Source organism: Sus scrofa, chromosome 13, assembly GCF_054392235.1.
Source record: "Sus scrofa isolate SSC_HxYL_T2T_F1_AM1 chromosome 13, Sscrofa_HxYL_maternal_Yorkshire_Landrace_v2.0, whole genome shotgun sequence".
NCBI lineage: Eukaryota > Metazoa > Chordata > Mammalia > Artiodactyla > Suidae > Sus > Sus scrofa.
Genome location: NC_139395.1, coordinates 200,597,014 through 200,618,752, shown reverse-complemented (window position 1 = coordinate 200,618,752; position 21,739 = coordinate 200,597,014). Strand labels below are relative to the sequence as shown.

General features: G+C 38.7%; 1 protein-coding gene across 2 annotated transcripts in view; it reads right to left on the bottom strand.

Moving 5' to 3' along the window:
- NCAM2 (neural cell adhesion molecule 2) overlaps window positions 1-14,091 on the bottom strand; it is a 503,541-nt gene extending 489,450 nt beyond the window's left edge. For both annotated transcript variants that reach the window (XM_021070858.2, XM_021070859.2), the window contains exon 1: window positions 13,370-14,091. In XM_021070858.2, coding sequence (XP_020926517.1) covers window positions 13,370-13,649 — 280 coding nt within the window. In that variant the 5' untranslated portion in view covers window positions 13,650-14,091. The remainder of the gene's footprint in view (window positions 1-13,369) is intronic.
- Window positions 14,092-21,739: the final 7,648 nt, after the last annotated feature.

The following is a 21,739-nucleotide window of genomic DNA, read 5'->3' as shown; positions in this document are numbered from 1 at the left end:
ATGTCAGTGAAAGATTGACTCATTTACTGATTGGTGGTTACTTACTTAGAGTTTAACCATTCAAAAGAAATGGCCAGAAAGAATGTAGCTGAAACTAGAGCTACACCTAATGCTTTCTTTCTCCCTTCAGCAATTCTTCACTACTTAAAAAGAACCCGGCTTCATTCAGCGGAATGAGTAAAGTTTTAGGAACAAATATTAACTGAATTTGAATTTGAAATCCTGTACTTATTAAATACTACTTCTCTGTTATGAAATTCATTCAGAACTCTTAGATATAGTGCAAATGTGAAAACAAGGCAACTCATATGAAACTACCCTGCAGGGTGACTGACTCATCTTCTTCTGAGAAAGATTCTCTCCTTGACCAAACTCTAGCCAGGCTCCACTGAGCCCTCTTCTCAACGAGACCCCAACCTAATGATTTGATCAAAACACTATCATGATTTTTATAATGATTTTTATTTTCCATTATGATGGCTTATAGTGTTCTGTCAATTTTCTACTATACAGCAAAGTGACCCAGTCTCTCTCTCTCTCTCTCTCACACACACACATACACACATTCTTTTTCTCACATTATCCTCCATCATGCTCCATCACAAGTGACCAGATCCAGTTCCCAGTGCTATACAGCAGGATCTCATTGCTTATCCATTCCAAATGCACTAGTTTGCATCTATTAACCCCAGATCCCCAGTCCATCCCACTCCCTTCCCCTTCACCTTGGCAACCACAACTCAAGGTCACATCCTAAGGATGTCTCTCATCCCCCTTAAAGTGCCTACCTGAGAAAACATGACTACCAAAGAGAATTTACTATTTGTTCCAGCCTGTACCTGGAGATAGGACCCCTGTCTCCTAGCCCCCCTGGGAGGATGGAAGCCTCAGTTTTCTAAGAACCAGTTAACAAACCCAGATGGGATGCAGTGGCACCAATCCGCCTCTTTTTTGGCTCTCACAATTTTTTATATCCCTCCCCCTCTGGAGCTGCCACTCACCCCCTCCCTACACTCTCATTCTCCACACAAAAATTCCCAGTCACCTCTGTACAAAAAAGGTGAGTTCAGTTCACACTAGACTCTTTATCCTATTGAATATAACAATACACTCTTCCCAATATAGTATATTATTGATTAAAATCTGTCCCTACCACGGTAACTATTGTCTGCATATGGTTATCTCTGACACTTCCTTCCTCAGTTAATTCATCAAATACTTAACAAATAGCACTGCTGAGGAAAGAAAGTTACCATGTTTTGTTGCGTATCTCCTTCTCCCATTATATGTATATAACTATGTCAGACTTTATCCCAGCTCTTCAAAGTCTGACCCCACCACACACTTCCCTATTCCCTTTCAGCTGAATTATCCTTCTTGAAACAAAACAGCGATTAACCTGTACTAGGAGTGTTTACTTCCTTTCTCAGTCAAAGGCCCTTGCATTCGCTTCTGCTCAGTTAGAATATATTCTAGAGTCACAATCAGTAAAAGACACCTTACTTCTTTTTTTTTTTTTCTTTTTGTCTTTTTGCTATTTCTTGGGCCGCTCCTGCGGCATATGGAGGTTCCCCGGCTAGGGGTCGAATCGGAGCTGTAGCCACCGGCCTACACCACAGCCACAGCAACGAGGGATCCGAGCCATGTCTGCAACCTACACCACAGCTCACGGCAACGCCGGATCGTTAACCCACTGAGCAAGGGAAGGGACGGAACCCTCAACCGCATGGTTCCTAGTCGGATTCCTTAACCACTGCGCCACGACGGGAACTCCCGACACCTTACTTCTTAGAACAACTTCTCCTCTCCCATCACATATCCACATCCACATACACAGCCTGAGATACTGAGACTTTTCAACTGGTATAGGAGTTAGAGGCAGCCAAACGGGAAGAGACAAGTGAAAGTTCACTACTGAATAAAGTCTTGTCTCCACTGTAGCCTATAAATTAAATCCTTTGATTTTCCCAGCAAGTAGGAGACATATTCTACTTAAAGAAGTCACCATTTATCAAGCAAACCGTTTATTAATGTACAGTGCAGGAAGAAGGGTATTTTTAATAAAATGTTTCATTAAAAGAGAAATAAAACAGGGACTTGAAAGAGAAAATATATTAGCAACTTAGGGTAGTTCATAATTTCTCAGAATTCTGTATTAAGTGTTATCTTAATATCATGAGAATACTAAAGTTGAATATTTCATATTCGGTTTGAATATGGTTGTGCAAGTTTTCAGGAAAGCATAGAAGATAGGATAATGTCATTTAATAACCTATGCTGAGTTTTCTTCCTAAATTGCAGACCACATGCAATCCCCATAAAGGTAAAATGCATTAGCATGGGGCTTCTGTGTGGGTTTTGAAATAAAATGTTTCATGTAGATAACAAATTAAGGCGATTATAAATCATGTAGTTTGAGGGGGAAAGGGAAGTAAAAATAGGTGAATTGGAAGCAGTAGTAATAACTTTAATTGCAAACTGTGTTTCAAGTTCCAGGCTTACACAATAATGGTAACATTAGTGGATAAATGGTAGACAGACAAATAAGTAGGTGATAAAGACATTTTGGAGTATCGGAAAATGTATTGTCCCATTAATTGAAGCACTTTTATCACTGAAGTCATACCTAGAGAACATCATAAAATCATGAAAAAACATGGCTACCAGAATTTCATTAAAAAAAGATTTTTAAAAAATCCAAGTGCTTATGAAACAATTAGGTAAAAATAACTCTTCTCTTACTTGTCTTTCCACACAAACAATTTAGAATCGGCTTCCAATATCATTGATTGAATAATCAACTTTTAATTAACCCCAGGGGATTATCTCTAGTTTTCAGGACTTAAATACCTGCTCTATTGACATATCAGACATTTACTATTGACAATATCTAATCTATTTAATTATATCATTATCAACATATTATATCTCCCACATTTATTTCAATATACTGAAGACTCTGAAACTCCAACTAGATAACTATGTCCTATGCCTCAGATAAAGCTGCAGAAGAACAAATCTTACAGCAAGATTTAAGTCTGTTTTACTCCCAGTCTAATTAATTTTCAGTACAGGAGATAAGATCAGGGATAAGGCAGACCATCTTTCCTGTTCTTCCTGAATTAAATAATCACTGTAACTTGATTATTTGATTGGTGCTCATGTATTTATTAAAAGCCTATCACGCTCATGGCAATGATATAAATACCAGAACATTAATACTTCCCAACAAACCAAATCATTATCTGAAATCAAGGAAAAAAAAATATATATATATATATATTTATATCAAGTTGTTTTATTTCTGGGTAATATTTAAATATATATATAAATATAAATCTCATGTTGTTTCACTTCTGGGTAATATTTAAATATTAACTCAGCATATATTTGCTAAGCATCTATTATGTTCCAGGAAAACACATGAATTTACAACTCTCTAATTTATGGGGAGCCAGCATAGAAGGGTATTCTTGCTTTCAGGGAGTTCACATGGAAGGTGACAGTAGAATATAGCAAAGTCTGGCATGCAGAATTCAGCGTGCCTTGCACATTGACTAGTAAGTCACAGGCAATTTACAGGAAATATGTAAAACACACACAGGGACCAAGTCTGGGAATTCCAGGAATGGTGTAAGAGCAGCATGCACAGTAACAAGCAATGGGGCTGAGAGAATAGGATTGTGCAAATAAATAAAAGGCAGAAGTCTTAACAGTTCTAAGTCAGGAACTAACAAATAAGTCAATTGAAAAATAAACTTCTAATTAAAATTAACTTCATATGTCCCATAAACATAGTCCAAAAGTAACTTTAAAGAGCACAGTGGTATAAAATATGTACTGTATTAAGAAGGGATTTTTGAGAACTGCCTCATAGGTATCAGTGAAGCATACTTTAGGCAAAAACAGAGATATTACAACAGGAAAATGTGCTGTATTTAGGGTAAAATATTTACAGCAAGCCCTGGTCTTACCATGTTTTAAATCGTTCTTCATGGGTAACTAATTTTACCTCTTTGAGGTTCATTTGCATATTTTTCTAAATCAGGAATAGTATTTACCTTTCAGGATAACTGTGGGACTTCAAATAAGCAAGTTAAAGTTGACCACAAAAGTTCTCATCAGTTACTGTGTCTGAGTGTGTTCTTATATAGATTTTGAAATATTAAATTTAATAACATAACTCTAACTCTTTGATAATTAAAACGTTTAACTTGGTAGGAAGTATTAGTATAAAATCTAGAATAGGAAGTGTGAAGCCAGTTGTTCTATGAAAAAAAGATGATAAAGAAGTAAACAAGACTGAAAATGTGTTTAGTTTCAGTTGGTTTTGGAAAGCTAGAAGTAGTTTACCTAAGTAAATAAAGTTAAATCAGAAACAAGTAAATATCACAGATCAGTATTTTGATAAAATTTATGGCACATTCCTCATGTTATACATTTTAACCTTCACATAATCTGTGTATAACATTTCTCTCATAAATGACCCACAGTTAATGCTATAATATAAAAGTGCAACTTCTCCACTCAGGCAATATTGAACATCCATGATCAGTAAAATATAATAATCAGAGAGAAATTAAGTAGGACAATAAATATAAGTATAATCAGAACATCTCTATTAAAATCACTATAAAACTGGTTGAGAATGGATAAGTTAGAATAACAGAAAAACTATCCACAAGGTTTCTCATTAATACTTAAAACAAAGTACAATGTGCTTATTTTCTTAAATTGGGACCTATTCTTTTATACTATAATATAGGTATTAGTCATATTACATTAGTTTCCTTTACAAGCAGTGACATGTGTTTCTGCTATAACACCATATTTGCATCCTTGAAAAATGCTGGTGTCTGCAAAACTGCACAGTAAAAAATATCAAGGCTTATGGAAAAAGACAGGATCAGAGGTCAGAACATTTGAAACCTACAGAAATTTAAAACAAGTCACTAACAAAACCGGTAACTATCTTAATTAAAATCCCAGCAGAGTCAAATCTCTAGTAGTACTGTATCTAGCTTTTGTATCTTCTTTCAAGATGCAAGCCTGAAGGACATTCGCTTTAAAATGAAAAGTATGATCCAGGGTATAGTCGTTTACAAAAAAGACAACAAACAAGTAAACAAACACATTTTTTTCATACAGGGGAAAATGATTTTCCAGTTTCTCCAAATGCACACTTAGTGTCACCAGATATATAATGTAGGGGAAATCAAAATGATACTTAAACTCAATACACAAACTAAGAGTTGCATATTTCATATTTTTCAAATTTTTTCTTAATATCTTCAAGGATGGCCAAGGCTTCCTCTGCAATTGTGAGAAAGTTTGCTCTTGGTCACTTAAAAATGAACGACCTGAAAAAATCATATGGATCAACACAATTTCTACAGCATCCCCCATTTACCAATTGTGTATGAGTTAATATGCATGAAACACACACTGAAGCAGAAAAGGCTAAATTTTACCTTAAAAGCATTTTATGCTCTTGGCTGTAAATTTGGTGTTAGCAAACAGAACATACTTAATAGCTCTAGGCAAATCAGACACTTCCAATTTCAAAACATCATCTATCAAATGTGGTTTTATCAGGATTAAATGAGATAATGAGTGAAAATGACCAGCTGTAGCTCCCTAGTATAGAGTATATTATTTCTTTTGGACACTAATAGAATAGAATTCAGCTCTACATATTAATATCAAAATTTCTTTCTTTAGTTTCTTGGGTTTCTTTTTCTTTTATTTTGTCACATGTTGTTTTGTTTAACAATAATAATAAAAATATGGCTAAAGACAGGGAAAATGAATTAAGAATATACAAGAAAAGCAAATTTGACTTAGATGCTTGTGAGATTTTATCCAAAATTCCAGGCATACTAAATAATATTAGAGTACAAGCAGTGATGGAAGAGAGGAATAAAGATAGAAGTCAATGAAAGGAGAGAAAAGTCTGAAGAAGTGACAAAGATCAGCAGTCTGTATTTCCCGATTTAACACTGACATTTCTATCTAAGCGTTCCATGAATTCCTGAACTTACCATACAATTTTAAAAATTACAAAGAAGCAAAAAAAAAAAAAACCTCTAATTTAATATCAGCAATTTTCTTTACTTGCTTTCCTATTTCTGATAAGATAGAACCATTCTTTCTGTCAAACAGACTTAAAACTTCAGATGCCACCTTCCTCCCAATTTCCCGGATTGAATGTGTCATTTAAATCCATTAATTCTTCCACAGAAACATGTCATGTCCATTCACTCCTTTTTCATTTTCCTCTGGTCCACTGACATGTGGCCAGTAGACATAAAGACAATTGAAAATTTTAATCATGTTATTTTTCTGTCCAAACAATGGCCCCCACAGATCTTCACAAGAGTCAAACTCAGCTTGGCCTCAAGGCCTGACTGCCTCCCAGTCCCACAAATACTTCCCGTAATTAAGTCCCATAACTCACCTTTCCAAACCCTTAAAAAAATTAAACTGGATTATTTCTGTCCTCTGAACATTCGTCTCCTTCCCTACAACTTGGTTCCCCTACTTTTTTTTCTCCTTGTATTATTTTCCCTGCTTAGTCTCACCATGCCAATGTCCCCTCTGCTTCATAAGTGACAAGGTGATATCCTGGTAACGATGAGGCCTTCCCAGAATAGACCCTCAACCCATTTCCTCTGTCTGCCTCTTTGTAGAAAAACTTTAGTCAAAGAATCAATTTAATCAGAGAAGTGAGAAAATGCAGAAAGAAAGAAAAAAAGCAGTCAAGCAACACAAAATAATAACAGTTTAGCTATTCAACAAAGTCAAAGACTTTTAGTTCTTCTTCAAGGACTACAGATAAAAGTATATGTCCTTGGAGCTGTTTTACAGGTGCTGAAGCCTCCACAGGTTCTAATAAGTCAACTGTATGCTGCCCCTAAGCATGCAGACCCCAGACAGGTTGGAACCAGAAGTTTGATGATGCTGGTTCCCAATTACCTCCCCACCCAGCAATCAGAAGAATGTCCATGAGCTGATCAAGCCCCACCCTTTGAACACCATAAGGCTCCCCGATACCTGCTCCAGGACAGGACACAAAGTTTTGAGGGCACTAGTCTGCAGTGGCCCCCTTTGCCTGGCAAAGCAATAAAGCTACTCTTTTCTATTTTACCTCAAACTCTGTCTCCATGATTCAATTCAGTGCCAGTGTCCAGAGGCTGAGTTTTGGCAAGAAAGAGGCAACTCTTTGTACATGTCTTGAGTTCAAATCTTTGTTTCCTATCTGTGCAATCTTAGTTCCTTAAACTTCTATGACTCACGGACCTCGAGTGTAAAAAGGGAATACAATACGATGATAATTAGAGGATTTTTGTCTATATTATGCTAGTTAGTACATGTAAAGCCAGGTAAGTAATGAACACTGAACAAGTTTTAGCTCTCTCTAGGTGCTGAATTTGTAAGGACTATTGAAGCCATTTAATTTGTAATTAATTATATGGTGTCCATTGTAATTTTGCAACATTTAGTTGAGCAGTTTATTGATTTCTCATATGCTGCTTTGGCTTTTTGAACCTATATGTTTTGTCTTCGCAACTATAAACCTTGAATTCTATACACCACTACTCCCTTTCCACTCACAAATTTTCAAACAAATACAAATTAAAGACATTTAAAAATACAGGCATTGAACTAGAAGTGGGAAAATCGAATCCTAATTCCAGATAACTACTAACTATAATTGATACAGGAAAATCAGATAGTTCCTCTAAATCTGTTCATTCATAAAATAAGTATTCTCTTGGATTCTTGATGATCTTTAGCTATAGGTGGTTGAAAGCACTTTGAACAAGAGGTTTGTACTGTTATAAGATGCTGAGGTTATAGTCATTGTATGGCCTCAACAAGTAATTGTTATTTGATTTACTGACAAAATGGCACAGAATTTAAGTAATTACTTTGAACTGAAGAACTTTTAATTAATTTATTTTATCTATGCAGAAGTTTGAATTAAGAGTTTAGAGACCAGAGCTCTAGTTATTAACCCACTTACTTTTCTCTTTGACCTTTAGTATGTCACTTATCCTAATTGAATGCCATCCTAATCCTCCTGGTGAATAATAACAGCCTGGTGTTGACCAATGGAAGAGATTTGGGATACAAAAAAAAGACACATTCCTCAAGACGATTTACTGCCCTCTGCTGGAAAACTGTGAAAATAAATATGTGTTCTACCAGGATGACTATGTTAGCGCCCCCTAAGGTTGTTCATCACACAGCTTTTATAATCATTCAGATGAATGCTGCCTAATAAGATGTCTGAGACACTGTATGTAATGATGAATGAGCCATTCTCATCAATGAATTTAGCTCTGCCCACTCAATACCTTTTTCTAATCACTGAGCAGCTTATGATATTTTTAAAAAAATAATGTTTTTAAACCATAGACAGATTTATATACATATATGTATGTATGTATATTATACAGAAATATAAACAATGTGTGTATAGTAGGGCTGACATTTTATAAGATGCCCACCCATGCTTCTTATGACAGTTGCTCAAGCAGCACAGCAAAGCTAACTAGCCAGATATTTTTCTATCAGATTCTCAAATAAATAATGGCTCTGTGAGATGAAGTTACTTCTTCAAAGTCAAAAAGACTTTTCGTAAGTCTTCTGATTCCAAATCCAGTGTTTTTCTCCATTTCTGCCCAGAAAACTTTCATTAATTGCCCTGAAATTCTTCAAAGGATCATTTGCTGATTGATATGCTTATAAATACTCTCAAAATTGTCTCATTCGCCTCTTAACTGTTTAAAGTCAGGCAAGTTTATTTCCTTACATCATAGCTTTCTAATATCTCTCATAATGTTTGATGAATTGTTAGTGGCACAAATGAATAAGTGAAACTAGGAAGTATGTTGATAGCTATTGGAGTTCAGCAATATTATTATAATTGTAAATAGCTAGAAGGTATTAAAATATTTAAAAGAGTGCCATACAGAACCACTTTTATTTGCTGAACAATTAAAGATACCTTGGCTCTCTGAAGCGCAGGAATATTACATTTCATAAAAGCATAAAAGCACTGGTTGCATCTTAAAGTGTTCTCATATCACACAGTTTGGAAAATTAAAACAAATTTATAATCTTTTAAATAGTCTTAGCTTCAATATAATTGGGATAGTATAAAGGGCACAAGGAATTTAGAATCTAGATCAATAATCATTGAAAAACAAAGACATTCTTTTTATTCAGAATATTAAAATTATAAATTGTTAAATTAATTTTGCATACACCCAATCCTAGAGGATTAATTTTATTTTAGATCAAAAAAAAAAAAAAAGCAAGTCAGACTAGCTCTACAACTTATGGAGCACTTTATTCATGCTCTTGAAAGTTCGCTGCTGTGAGAGAGGACCCTGAAAATAGATGAATTAAAATCATTTCCCAAATGTCAAAGCCAGAGAAAGCAGCAAGAGGAGTTCCAGGGTCTTCTGGACTGACCACCCTATTTCCATTCTCATTGCTCCCTTACAAGGAAAGAAGCAAAAGACAAATGAGACTGTTCAGCTCAGTTACTAGCCTCAATCTCTGCAGCTCATTTCTCAGTCTCATTACAAATTAGATCCCTGTTTGAAAAAAAAAAAAAATCCATTTTATTTACAGGACAATATGAAGTTGAGAATTTCTTCTTGGTCAGCCCGAGGTTCTTTTGTTCCACAAATCGCTTCTTTAATAGGGCGTTACCTCTGACAGACCATTAGCCCTGTGTCATTGAAAAGATTCCAGGAACACTCAGGACCCAACTTCCCTTCTTGTTCTATGAACTCCCAATCAGCTTTAGAAACTAGACCAAAGGCTCTGCGTAATCCCTTTGACATAAAGCAGTGGAAAGAAACCCTTTGGTTATTCATGAACAATAACGATATTAATTTACATAGCCTATCCTCTCTAAGTGCAAATGAATATGGAGTTGATTCAATTAGAAACCTTACCAAAAAAGAGGCTGACAGCAAAGAATTAGAGCCAAGAAGATAAGAGAGGCTGTGTCTGCTTAACACCCTACCCAGAAGATAGGTTTGTGGAGACCTCCCGGTAGACCTGAAGTTAGCAGATACCCATGCACCTGTGCTTTATTTTTACAGATACACTTCTCTACAAACCATATCTTACTAGCACTTTCCCAGAAAGAGTAATCAGAAGCAGATGCCTGTGAGCTTAACTAATTAACTGGGCAATTCATCCCTCCTCTCCCCATGATTTTGGCTTAGGTGAGTGTTCTATGTATGTATCTTGTACTGGATTATAAGAGAGATGAATAGCTCTCTTCTGGCTTTATATTTTTGTACAACAATGCCTCTAATTTATGTATGTGAACACTGAGTAATAGATGTTTATGAATCACACTTAGGTAATTTGTATAAGAAGAAGAAAACTATTTTAAAAATTAAAAAAGATTCAGGAAAGCCACCCATACTTACTACAATTTGGGAATCTAAATTTACACAGATTCAAACAGCACATGTCCTGTGAATCACAGACTCAAGTTACCACTTGAGATTGACAATGAAGAGGCTGTGACCAAGTTTTAAATACAAAGGAAAGATAATTGCAAAAGTTAGAGTTATGGAATCTCTGTTCCACTGACAATTCAATTCAGACTCCCTGACAATTAAATCCCAACCTCACTTCATTAGATATGAATCTTGCAGTGGAAATGAGAGGCTTTTAAAGGAGCTTTTCTGCTACAATTAAAAAAAAAAAAAAAAAGGCTCTCACTACAGTAGAACAATAACGTTGTGTTGAAAGTTAGAACTAGAACTATTAGGCCTTGTTACCTAATTATGGTATTGGCATCCACTTAAGGTAGTCAGTTTTTCACTTCTGTCATTTCCTCCTGTTCAACTGCTGCAGTTCAAAACGTTTTGACTACTTAAAAGGGAATACATCATCGTTGCCTTTCCCCAGTCTAACTGCACACCACTTTCCAAAGCAATAGCTTCAATCATGCTTCATAAAATCCCCTGCAAGTATATTGTTGGAAACATAAATCAGCAAGCTGGGATTTTAGTATTTCTAAGGCAAGCCCAGGGATCACTGATTGGTGGCTTTTCCATGGCCCCATTTATAAAAGAATAAACAAAATTATGAGTTACACTAGATGCATTTTTTTCAAACTGCTCCCAGTGGTGCTTCTGATATTTGCTGCTGCATCCTTAATTGGAGAACAAAACACTGGCTGAGAGGAATTGGACCCCAGGATCAGGATTGCTGTTTCCAAGCATCTGACTTCATTAGGACACACGGCACAGAAATACCACATGCTCTGTTTCACAAAAGCTAGGGCTCTCTGCTATGCATCTCTGCTCTGTGAGTGCCATGCATTTTTAAATTCTGCTAGATAGATCTTTAGAACGATGCTCCCCTCCTTCCCTGTTTCATTACAGTGAATATGGGCTCCCCTTCAGGCATGCTTCAGTCTTAGAGCCCCTTTTTATAACCACCCCGCATCCTGAATTATAAATGATGTGAATCGCAGTTCCAGAGACGTGTTACATATACAAACTCCAACTGTATGTATTTGTATGTACTATTTCAACGTTCCTAGACTTCCCTTGTATCTCCCAAATTCCAACACACTTAATGCCCACAATGGTAAATTCAGAGACTCCACAACTAAGACATTTTTCTTCTCCAAACCAGTCACAATGTAATCCTAAATCTGCATAAACTTCCTTCCTAATGTGCCCCCATCTTACTCCACACTTTCTACACTTGGTTAATTGCAGTGATATTTTAACTGCAGTCTTCAGGTTCTGCTTCTCAGTATTCAGAAATACCTCTCTATGTTATAAATGAACAGTTAAACAATCAGCAGCTCTCCAAAAATTAAAGCAGCATATCTGCAGGGCATAAAGTGTATGTTGATCTTTGATATAATAATGATTCAGCTAACTGGCTGGGGCAATATTAGCTTCAGAGAAACACATCTGCAATTTTGCTATGACTAAAATTTTGCATACTCTATGTTAGTAAGGAAAAATGAGGAGCATCTTAGCAAGACACTTCACAAACTATAGCAACATCCAGTGTTTGCATTCTGATTACTGAACATAAAATCTGCATCCAATCGTGTGTCTTCACCCACTAACACTATAGCTTTAGGGAGGAGAAGGGCAGAGAAAGGAAGGATTCACATCCAAAATGTCAAGCCCTGCTGAAGAATGATAGAAGGACCTAGTGAGTGTGGAAGAGCACAACCACCATTTCTGGGCTAAAAATGGAGCTCTACCACCCCCTGCTGGACCAAATGAGGAACATAGAAGAGGCTAAAAGCTTAGAATTGAATATAGGGGAAATATTTTAACTTGTGCTGTAATTCATTTTTTCAAAAAACAATTCCATGCCACACTAATAATATAAGATTCTCTGCGAATATCACACATCACAGAAATTACTGCTATATTATTTTTCTTTGAAGACTTCCAACAATACATGTTTTAGCATTTTCTGTCTCCAATTAAATGTCCAAACTTGTCTGGACAGTTGAAAATGCCTCCATTTATTATCAATATATTTTCTGTGAGTGTAAACTAAATAAAGCAAGATAAATTCACATTTATCTCTATAAAGGTAAACAGAGGTAGCTTTCCCAAATTTTCTCTCAGGTTATTCTCGTAAGCTATTCATTTTTTTTTTTTTCTTAAGGGAAAAAAAATCCCACTAGTTCTTCACAAGCTAAAACATGCCTACAGGTATAATTACAATCTGATGTTATAAAAATGTTCAATCTTGCTATATTAACAGGGCGGGGGGGCTGAAAATGAATGACTGCAACACATCCCTAGTTTTATCCATTTGCCTTCTTACACACAACATCCATGGCCCCTCTTAGTTCTCAACAGAAATAAGCCATCATCGTTCACTTCACTCAGGAATTGGGGTCTTGGGAAAGAAAAAGGAAAAAAAAAAAGTCTAAATTTCTTGCACACAACAGAGACATTTCACAAACGAGTTTAATGCTGATAGTTTTTGCTGCTTCCCTTTCCTTCTGCAACCTCAGATATTTAACTGTTAACACACATCAACATACTCATCCAATTTTTGATAACGAAAATCAGAGAAAGCCAAGATCCCAGAAAAAGATGCAATTTGCCTCGATCTCCTGCTCAATGATGCCCGTCTCCCATTCTGTATTTTTCTCTTAAGGGTCTCCACAGAACAGATAGAATTTTTAGCGGCAGCTAAAATAAAGAGGGGAAATAACAATAACAACAACAATAACTATAACTTTAGTTATGTCATTTAAGTCTTCTTGTGCCTCCTCTGCCTCTCTCGGTTGGGTAGAAGGGGGAGGGAAAGTAAATGCAATAAAGCACCACACTCCTACCTTGCCCGCTACTGACAAGCAACCCGAGCAGGTAGAAGGAGAGGAGGAGGCTCATGTTCAGGACGTGACACTGGTGGACAGTTCCAAAGTTATTAAGTCCAGCCCCGGAGAGAGAACCTTTCGCTGTCACGGCCGCCTCTGCTAGAGCCGCCGCCGTTGCTGGGGTGCCCCAGCCGCCCGCAGCCCGCGCGCTCCTCCTTGCAAAGTGACTGCAAGCTCCGCTCCTTGCCGCACTATATCCAGGCAGCGGCGGCGGCGGCGGCGGCGGCAGCAGCAGCATCAGCGGCCGCCGCGGCGGCAGCAGAGCCGGGCGGGGAGGGAGACGGGGGCGGAGGCGCGGGCGCGGGGAGGGGAGGGGAGGGGAGGCACGGCCGAGGCGTATCCCTCCGCGCCGCACGACGGCCGCTTGTCGGGAGGCGCGCTGCCCCAGGATTCGTCCGCAGTCGAGCTCGGAGACGAGAGTTCGGTTCCCGATGCCTTCAGCTAGAGGGGCTGGGGAGATTCCGCCAGCACGAGCACGTCCGCAAGTGGCGGCCACACGCTCAGTCTGACGGCGATCTGCACGTTGACGGAGAACCCCGGGCGGAGAAGGGAGTGCAGCCTGGTTCTCAGGCAGCGGCCAGTTCGCGGAAGCGGAACTGCTGGAAATGGTGCTGATGCTGCAGGCGGTGGCGGGCCCCCGCGCTCCAAGCGCTTCTGGGTTTAGCCCGAGCGGGACATCTGGGGGCGGGCCATGTATTCGGCAGCTCTCATTCCTCCACGGGCGTGGGATGGGGTGGAGAGATTCTCCTTCTCCCAGGCGCTCCCATTCGCTCAAATCTTCAGGAGGCTGCCCGCTTCCCACGCTTTCCACCCTGCCGTGGCAGAGGGAAAGCAGCTGTCCTTTAGTGTATACACCGCCTGTCTCCTCGGGCTCTAGAGGGAAGGCGAAAAGGTGTGCACGGTGTTTCTTACCCACTGATGTTAACAACAAATACCCGAAGGAAAAGAGACTGGGAAGGGCACGAGATGTTAAAGGGGCTGCGTTAAAGTCGGCTGTCAGCATTTACTGCGTCCTTGGAAAAGTCCAAAGTCTCGAGAGACACACTTAGAGGGCTCTGCCCTAGGTCCCGAGCGCACAGCGCTCCCCACGAAGGTTGAGATGCAGGAGGTCGTTGAAGTGTGCAAAGATGAGTTGCGAGGGGCTTTCTCCAGGACACCTCCGCCCATACACACACAGGCGTGTGCCCGCTCCTAAATCGAATGATGGGGCCGTGGCAAGCATCCAGAACTAACCCTCCTCCTCTGAAGGTTGGGATACATCCTCCTTTCTTCTGGAAAGACAGGAAAAGGTGTATCATTTTGATGTCAGACCTGCGGCAAAGCAAGCAAGAGGCAGAATACCCTACCCCAGGGCCCTTGTAGGTCTCCCAGGGTCAGAGCAGCCAGCTGGAACTGACAATGGATCCTTTTTGTCCCTACATTCCTTCTGGTCCCTTACGGTGCCCAGCAGCCTCACCCCTGACCCAGCAAGGCCCTTGGCTATTTCTTTATCAGCGAGGACACGGACATAGAAGGGATTAGAAAGAGTGTAGAGCTCAGAATCCAGCTCTCACTCTCTCCCCTCAGGATGCTGAAATGGAGGTTTCCTTGCTTCAGAGAAGGCAAGGGGTAAGAGGGAAAATAAGCTAACATAAGATAAGAGAGATTATCGCCCACAATTGGTGTTCCCCAGGCGGAACACTTTAACACAGTCTTCACACAGAAGATTCACTTCCTTGGCATCCAGTGATTGGGGTTACTGCGGGGAGTGGAGGAGGGGCAAAGACTGTTGGCCACACAGACCTCGGCTGAATGCTCTAACCCCTGCCCCGCTCAACATCCCACAGCTTGAGAACTTCTTCCCCGTTGATGAGCTAGTGGCATATTTAGGACAATATATTTAGGGAGCTGTTTTGCCAAGTCTCCCTGCCCACACTTTCTCCTCATGCTGGGAAGTGCCAAGGGTATCTGAGTAAGCTCACAGTCAGCTCTTTGCAAGGACTGAGGCGGGGCGGGGTGGGGGGGGGGCACGGAAAGAGTACATTCACACGTGTGAAAGGCAGATGAGTCCTCTATTCCACCAATTCTTCATTTCTCCAGGGAATCAAAAAAATGCTACACACACACAAAATCACAAAGCTGTCAAAAAGATACTACCTATGCCAAATAGCCTTTTCACCACAAAGTTTTCATTTTTTTTCAGCGTGACACCAAGAGTGGCCAAATGCCTATCTCACATGCGCCCCCCCCCCCCAGAGTCTGGTAATCTTGGCAATTGGATTTTCCTCTTTATCAAATTACTTTTATCTCAGCAAAGGGTTGAACTATGCCAGAGGACAATTTGACGCATTCCCTCTGAGGTAATTTTGACATTAACTCTTCTTACAGTAGGATCGGAGGAGAAATAAGGGTAGCAGGAGTCTATCAGATAAGAGGTTTCTATCATAAGACTGTGTACACGCTGTGTGTGTGTGTGTGTGTGTGTGTGTGTGTGAGAGAGAGAGAGAGAGAGAGAGAGAGAAGGAGAGAACCCAAGTGTATGGAAACAATAAAGGAACAAAGCATTGGCACTTTTTTTGTCTTTCTTTTTAGGGCCGCACTGGCTGCATATGAAGGTTCCCAGGCTAGGGATCCAATCGGAGCTGTAGCTGCCGGCCTACACCACAGCTCACAGCAACGTTGGATCCTTAACCCACTGAGCAAGACCATGGATCAAACCCACAACCTCATGGTTCCCAGTCGGGTTCATTAACCACTGAGCCACGACTGGGAACTCGGAGCCTTCTCACTTAAGTATATACAAAGACTAAACAAAGATGCTACAGCTACAGATCCTGCCTTCCAATTGCTGATAGTATTGTTGAAGAGATCAGGCATAAATATAATATGTTTGATGTTATCAATCAGGTTGTAAAAATGTCCTAAGAAAAGTGAAAACAAACTGCTCTAGTGACAGAAGAGGAAAGGATCATTTCTGAACAGGGGATTAAGAAAGGCTTCAGGAAGCTTTAAAGAAAATGGAGAAATTAGATAGGTAGAGACGTGGGCAAAGCACCGAGGAGCTTAAGCAAAGCCTGGAGGCGTGAAAGCACACAGCTTGTGTGGAGAACAGAGAGAAGTCACATTTGAAAGAAGTACGGAGTGTAAAATATAAAGACCGAATGGGGTTGGAAAAGGGGTTTTGCCCCCCCAAAAAGAAAAAGGAGCTACTATTTACCTCCTCGGAGAACAGAAGTCTAAATGTACATACTCAAGAAGAGCCAGAATAAATGTCTCTTTTCCTGAGGTTACGGCCAGATTGCAAGTTGTAACCCATGGGGAGGTGAGCAACAGAGGTTTCCCAGTTATCCTAAGTTTATCTTGCTTTGAGGTCTCAATAGCAGGGTGGCACATATTCAGAGAAAGCCTTCTCCACTTTCCTAAACTGCTTCTTAGCCAAAGGTAGACATGCCTCTCCAAGGCTCCATCAGAAGCACATTCTTTCCCCATTGCAGTGAGGAAGTGATCCACAGCCTGACATTTGCCTTGGTCAATTCCATTTCACAGCACATTGATGGTATAAGGACACCATGTAGACAGAATGCCTTTGCCATAGTTCCCCTCCCCACTTCAAAAGCACATTCCCTCCTGTTGTGCAGACGCTGAGTCCTATTAACAAATGTGTGCCAAATCTCTGAACCTAACTAAGCCATGTGCACTGGATGGAATAAAAGAGATATAGGAAATGCATCCTCCCTCATGTAACAGGCAATTCATAATTTACATTTAAGACAACTGATCATCATTTCCATCTACCTGAGGAAGTGTTTCAAAGGCTTAGTTGGAGCTTTAGTGTTTTTCATTTATAAAAAGAAAAGAAAGTTGAATAGAACCCAGGAATCTATGAAAAGCTGAGTAGCAGGAAACACCAACAGGACTAGATGCATGGCTAAATGAAAGCAGATAAATTTGTTTTAAAAGGATCAATAAAATGAACATGAAGGAGTAGCAGAGAGATGGAAAACGATAAGGAGCATTATGTGTGGAAATTATCTTCTCAGAGAGATTCTGCCTCTCCCATCTGCAGAACGTTCTTGCAAAAAGCATGCGGGTATCTAATCCACACATACATCTCGGGCATGAATGGTGTGTGGTTGGCAGGAGTTAAGCATTATTTTTATTTTTTGTATTTCCAATGTTATTTTGTGTTTAGTCTCTCTTGACAGAATTCCTGTGTGTTAAGACCAGACTATTAGGGAATAGGATAGTCTATGTGTTCATTTATATTTTTTAAAATGTCACCAATCATTATACCTATTCATTTACTTGTCTAGAAAATTGCCTGTTTTGACTTTTTTTATTACCACAAAGGAAGAAAAATATCCACTGCATATATAGGCAGATAGCCTGAAACCGCTATAAATAGATGATCCAACTACTGCCTTTCCTTCGCCATTAATGCCACTCTCTCTAATGATCATGTCTTTGAAAATAATTTCAACTTTCTTGATACAACACTTTAGACGTTTTACCAGCCTATTTGTGAGCATCTGACAGTAGCTGCCTTAGTGGTAGAATTTAGATTCTAACAACTTCCTTTGTAAATGCTTTACTTGCTTAGCCATTTTACTAGAAATTAAGAAACAGAAGAGAGAGATTTACGGTACTGAAGCACCCTAATTGTCACAGATTCTTACTTTTTAATTTCTTTCAAGATACATGGGGTCATTTTCCTTCATGGCTACTTCATGTTCCCTCTGGGCAAATAACTGCTCACTTCGCTCTGAAATTAGGCAATAACTGCCTATAATTTGCCACTTGCCTGAAATAATATTTTCCTAACTGTAAAGGATACTAATTTTTCTTCACCAAGACTTCGCTGGCAAGTAGGATGGCCAGAGCAGAAAAGGTAACGAACCTGTAACACATTGACTAAACAGTGATTGACACAACTTTAAGAATACATTTTGGACAATATGAGATGAGAAAAAGGAGTCAAGCAGTGGCCAGCAATGAACTTATTTGATATGACAAGGACCGTGATGTGAAGTGCAGTTTGCTCAAATATTGATCACAGCACTCAGAAATCATGTTTTTGTCCAAGGATAGTATTGACCAAGGTGATGTCCACACAAATCCTATCATATGGAGGGAGTTATTACATACTAGATAACAGCACATCCTTCCTATCTGACAAGTGATCCCATAGAAGTACAGGTTTGGGAGGAAATGTTAAGGAAATGCATTTTTTCAGAACAATACAATCAGTAATTAAATTTAAAAAATCCCTTATTACATAAGATCATTTGTTTCTTTCCTTAATAGAGTTATGTTACTATTAATTTCCATACTAGACAAGCAATTCTATGACTAATATGCAAACTTGTGGTAACAATGAGCTTCCCTCATATATCCACAAACCATAACAATTTTGTCTAATAATCAACTAGTACACATTATTGAATATTACACAGTCATTTCTGGAAGGTACATTACCTAGGTTAAAAAAGCTTGTATAGTTCACATTTGCATGAGATACTCCTCACTCAGTTAAAGGAAAATAAACATTTTTTCCTGCCACTTTTTAAAATTAGTCCTCATGTTTAAATAAGTATGCATTTAACACCTGTTACTGGATTTGATGACCTTCCTAAAACCAAGGTACTTGACAGCTACGGAAAAAAATTGACCTGAAAATAGTTATTAAACAGCTGGTATATCTAAAAAGTATTGAAATGGCTACATGAAACCAAATATCTACACATATTTTATTATAAATAATTTATTATTCTCAAATTCCTGTATTCTAATAATAAAAGAATAGAAATGCCTAAACTCTATCAACCAGAGACTATCCCTTGAATATTTTGGCATATTTTCTCCAATATTTCACATACATTTTTTTCCTTACTATGGTTTGAGATAATACTACTCAACATATTTATCTTGTTATTATATATTGGAAAATAATATTTTACTCTGTCACTAATATTTAAAAATATAAATTTAATATTATGTGATTACATGGATCGCTCCCTAATACACTTAACATTTTTCTACGCTAAGATACTAAGTGATTTTATGTAATTTTTATTGTTATGAATAATACTGCAATATGAATATCTTTGTCCATAAAGCTTTGAACATATTGTAAATTGCATCCTTAGGCTAGTAGAAGTTAAACACGTGGTTTAAAAATACGACCATTTGTAGGTACTGAATTCATAAATTGTTCATAAATGCCTAATTTTTTTAAAAAAATGTATAATTTAGCCTGTAATCAGAAGACATAAAAACATTTCACTCACATTAGCATTGAATTTTTATTTTATATGTTGTGTGTGAATTTCCTGAGAGTTCCTATTCTGTGGTTTTTTCCTTTAATCATCTTCAACTGAAATGCCAGACTCTAGAAAATGTGTGTATTGATATTTGTGAAATGTTAGGTTTACTGAAATAGTTTTGCTTCTTAATATCTTTGGTCTTTTTAAGCCTATACTTCTACTCTAGGATCCAGAAATTGTCATTATATTTATTAAGATGTTGAAAAATCATGGTAAGTGACCAAATGTTCTGAATTGCTCTAGTTCACCAGCATCAAACTTTGCCTTTTATTTCCACACTATATCCACACAAATAAACAGTAGTCTTAGTATCCCAATGCATTTGCTACTAGGGATATCTAAGGATACCTGAGGAAAGCTGGCATGTTTCACACCAGATCAAGTACGTGCTTGTCATTCCAACCTCATCTCTGTTCTACTCCCTGAAGGTTAACTCTTTGCCATCTTATAAATGACTACCCATGGATAGGTGAAGAAGGAAAATTTGGGGGGCAGTGAAACAATGTTATATTATATTATAATGATGGAGATATGTCATTATACATTTGTCTAACCTACTAACAGTACACCTTCAAGAGTGAATCCTTAGGTAAATTATGGACTTTGGTGATTACGACGTGTCAATGCAGGATCACCCTTCCTAAAAAAGAGCCATTCTGATGAGTAATATTTATACAGGCTATGCATGTATGGGGGCAGGGGTGTATGGAAAATCTCTTTACCTCAATTTTGGTGTCAAACTAAAACTGTTCTAAAAAAGGAAATCTCTGAAAATATAGATACCAGTTTTCTTAGAGACCTTGGGTACTTCTCCTTCTCCTCAACATAGAGTCCTCTTAATGGATTTCCTAGCTAAGTGTCATAATTTTTAGGTACCAGTGACCTTCCCAAGAAGCATTTCTCAAATCCAGTCATTCACTACTGAAGACTAATTTGTCCCCCCCAAAAAAATATTAGACCGTGTCTGGAGACATGGTTTGATTGCCATGACTGGGAGGATGGTGCTGCTGACCTCCAGTGAGGAGAGGGCAGAGATGCCACTCAGCTTCCTACTTTGCACAGCCTGCTCTCCCCAGTGAATACTTATCCAGAATGTCAGGTGGAGAAATTCTGTGTTAAATTATTTTTCTCATTGTAAGACTAGGAACCACTCCCTAGGTCCTTAGAAAAGGAGCAGTTTGTTTGCTTCTCAAAAGCAAAGACTGCCCCATTTTTCTCAGAAGTATTTTTTTTTCTTTTTGGGGCCACACCCACAGTACATGGAAGTTCCCAGGCCAGCTGCAGCTGCTGGCCTATGCCACAGCCATAGCAAGGCCAGATCCAAGCCACCTCTGCGAACTATACCACAGTTTGCAGCAACGCTGGATCCCCAACCCACTAAGTGAGGCCAGAGTTTGAATCCGAATCCTCATGGATACCAGTTGGGTTCATTACCACTGGGCCACAAAACAGGAATTCCTCTCAGAAGTATTTTTAATTGCACTCATCTTCCAGAATAAGATCTGACACTACTAAGTATATGGTGTGATCTCTTGCAGGCCAGAAAAGGCAATGCTGACATGAAAATTAATTTTCTAAAGTGTGTTTTCTCAATTTAAATGATAACAGACAAAATGAAAAATGTAAGACCAGTGAACTCCCATGTCCTTTACTGTATATATTTTTGGCAGCCCCTGTGGCATGCGGAGGTTCCTGGGCCAGGGATCAAAACCCATGCCAGAGCAGTGACCCAAGCTGCTATAGTGACGATGCCAGATCCTTAACCTGCTGCACCACAAGAGAGCTCTAAAGTGTATAATAAAGTGTAAACCTACAAGTAGAACAACCTATGAGAAGATCAGTCTCCCCGGTCCCATTGCTCTGACAAACAATCACATATCTCTTTATAAATAAGTGTTTGGGAATGGCATGGTTTGGGGAAAGAGATAGACAGACAAACCTTAAGAACCAGCTGTTGTTTTAAAGCCAGTAAGTCTATCTTCATTAAATAAAAAAGTTGTATATCTAGAAAGATATAGCCTTGCTA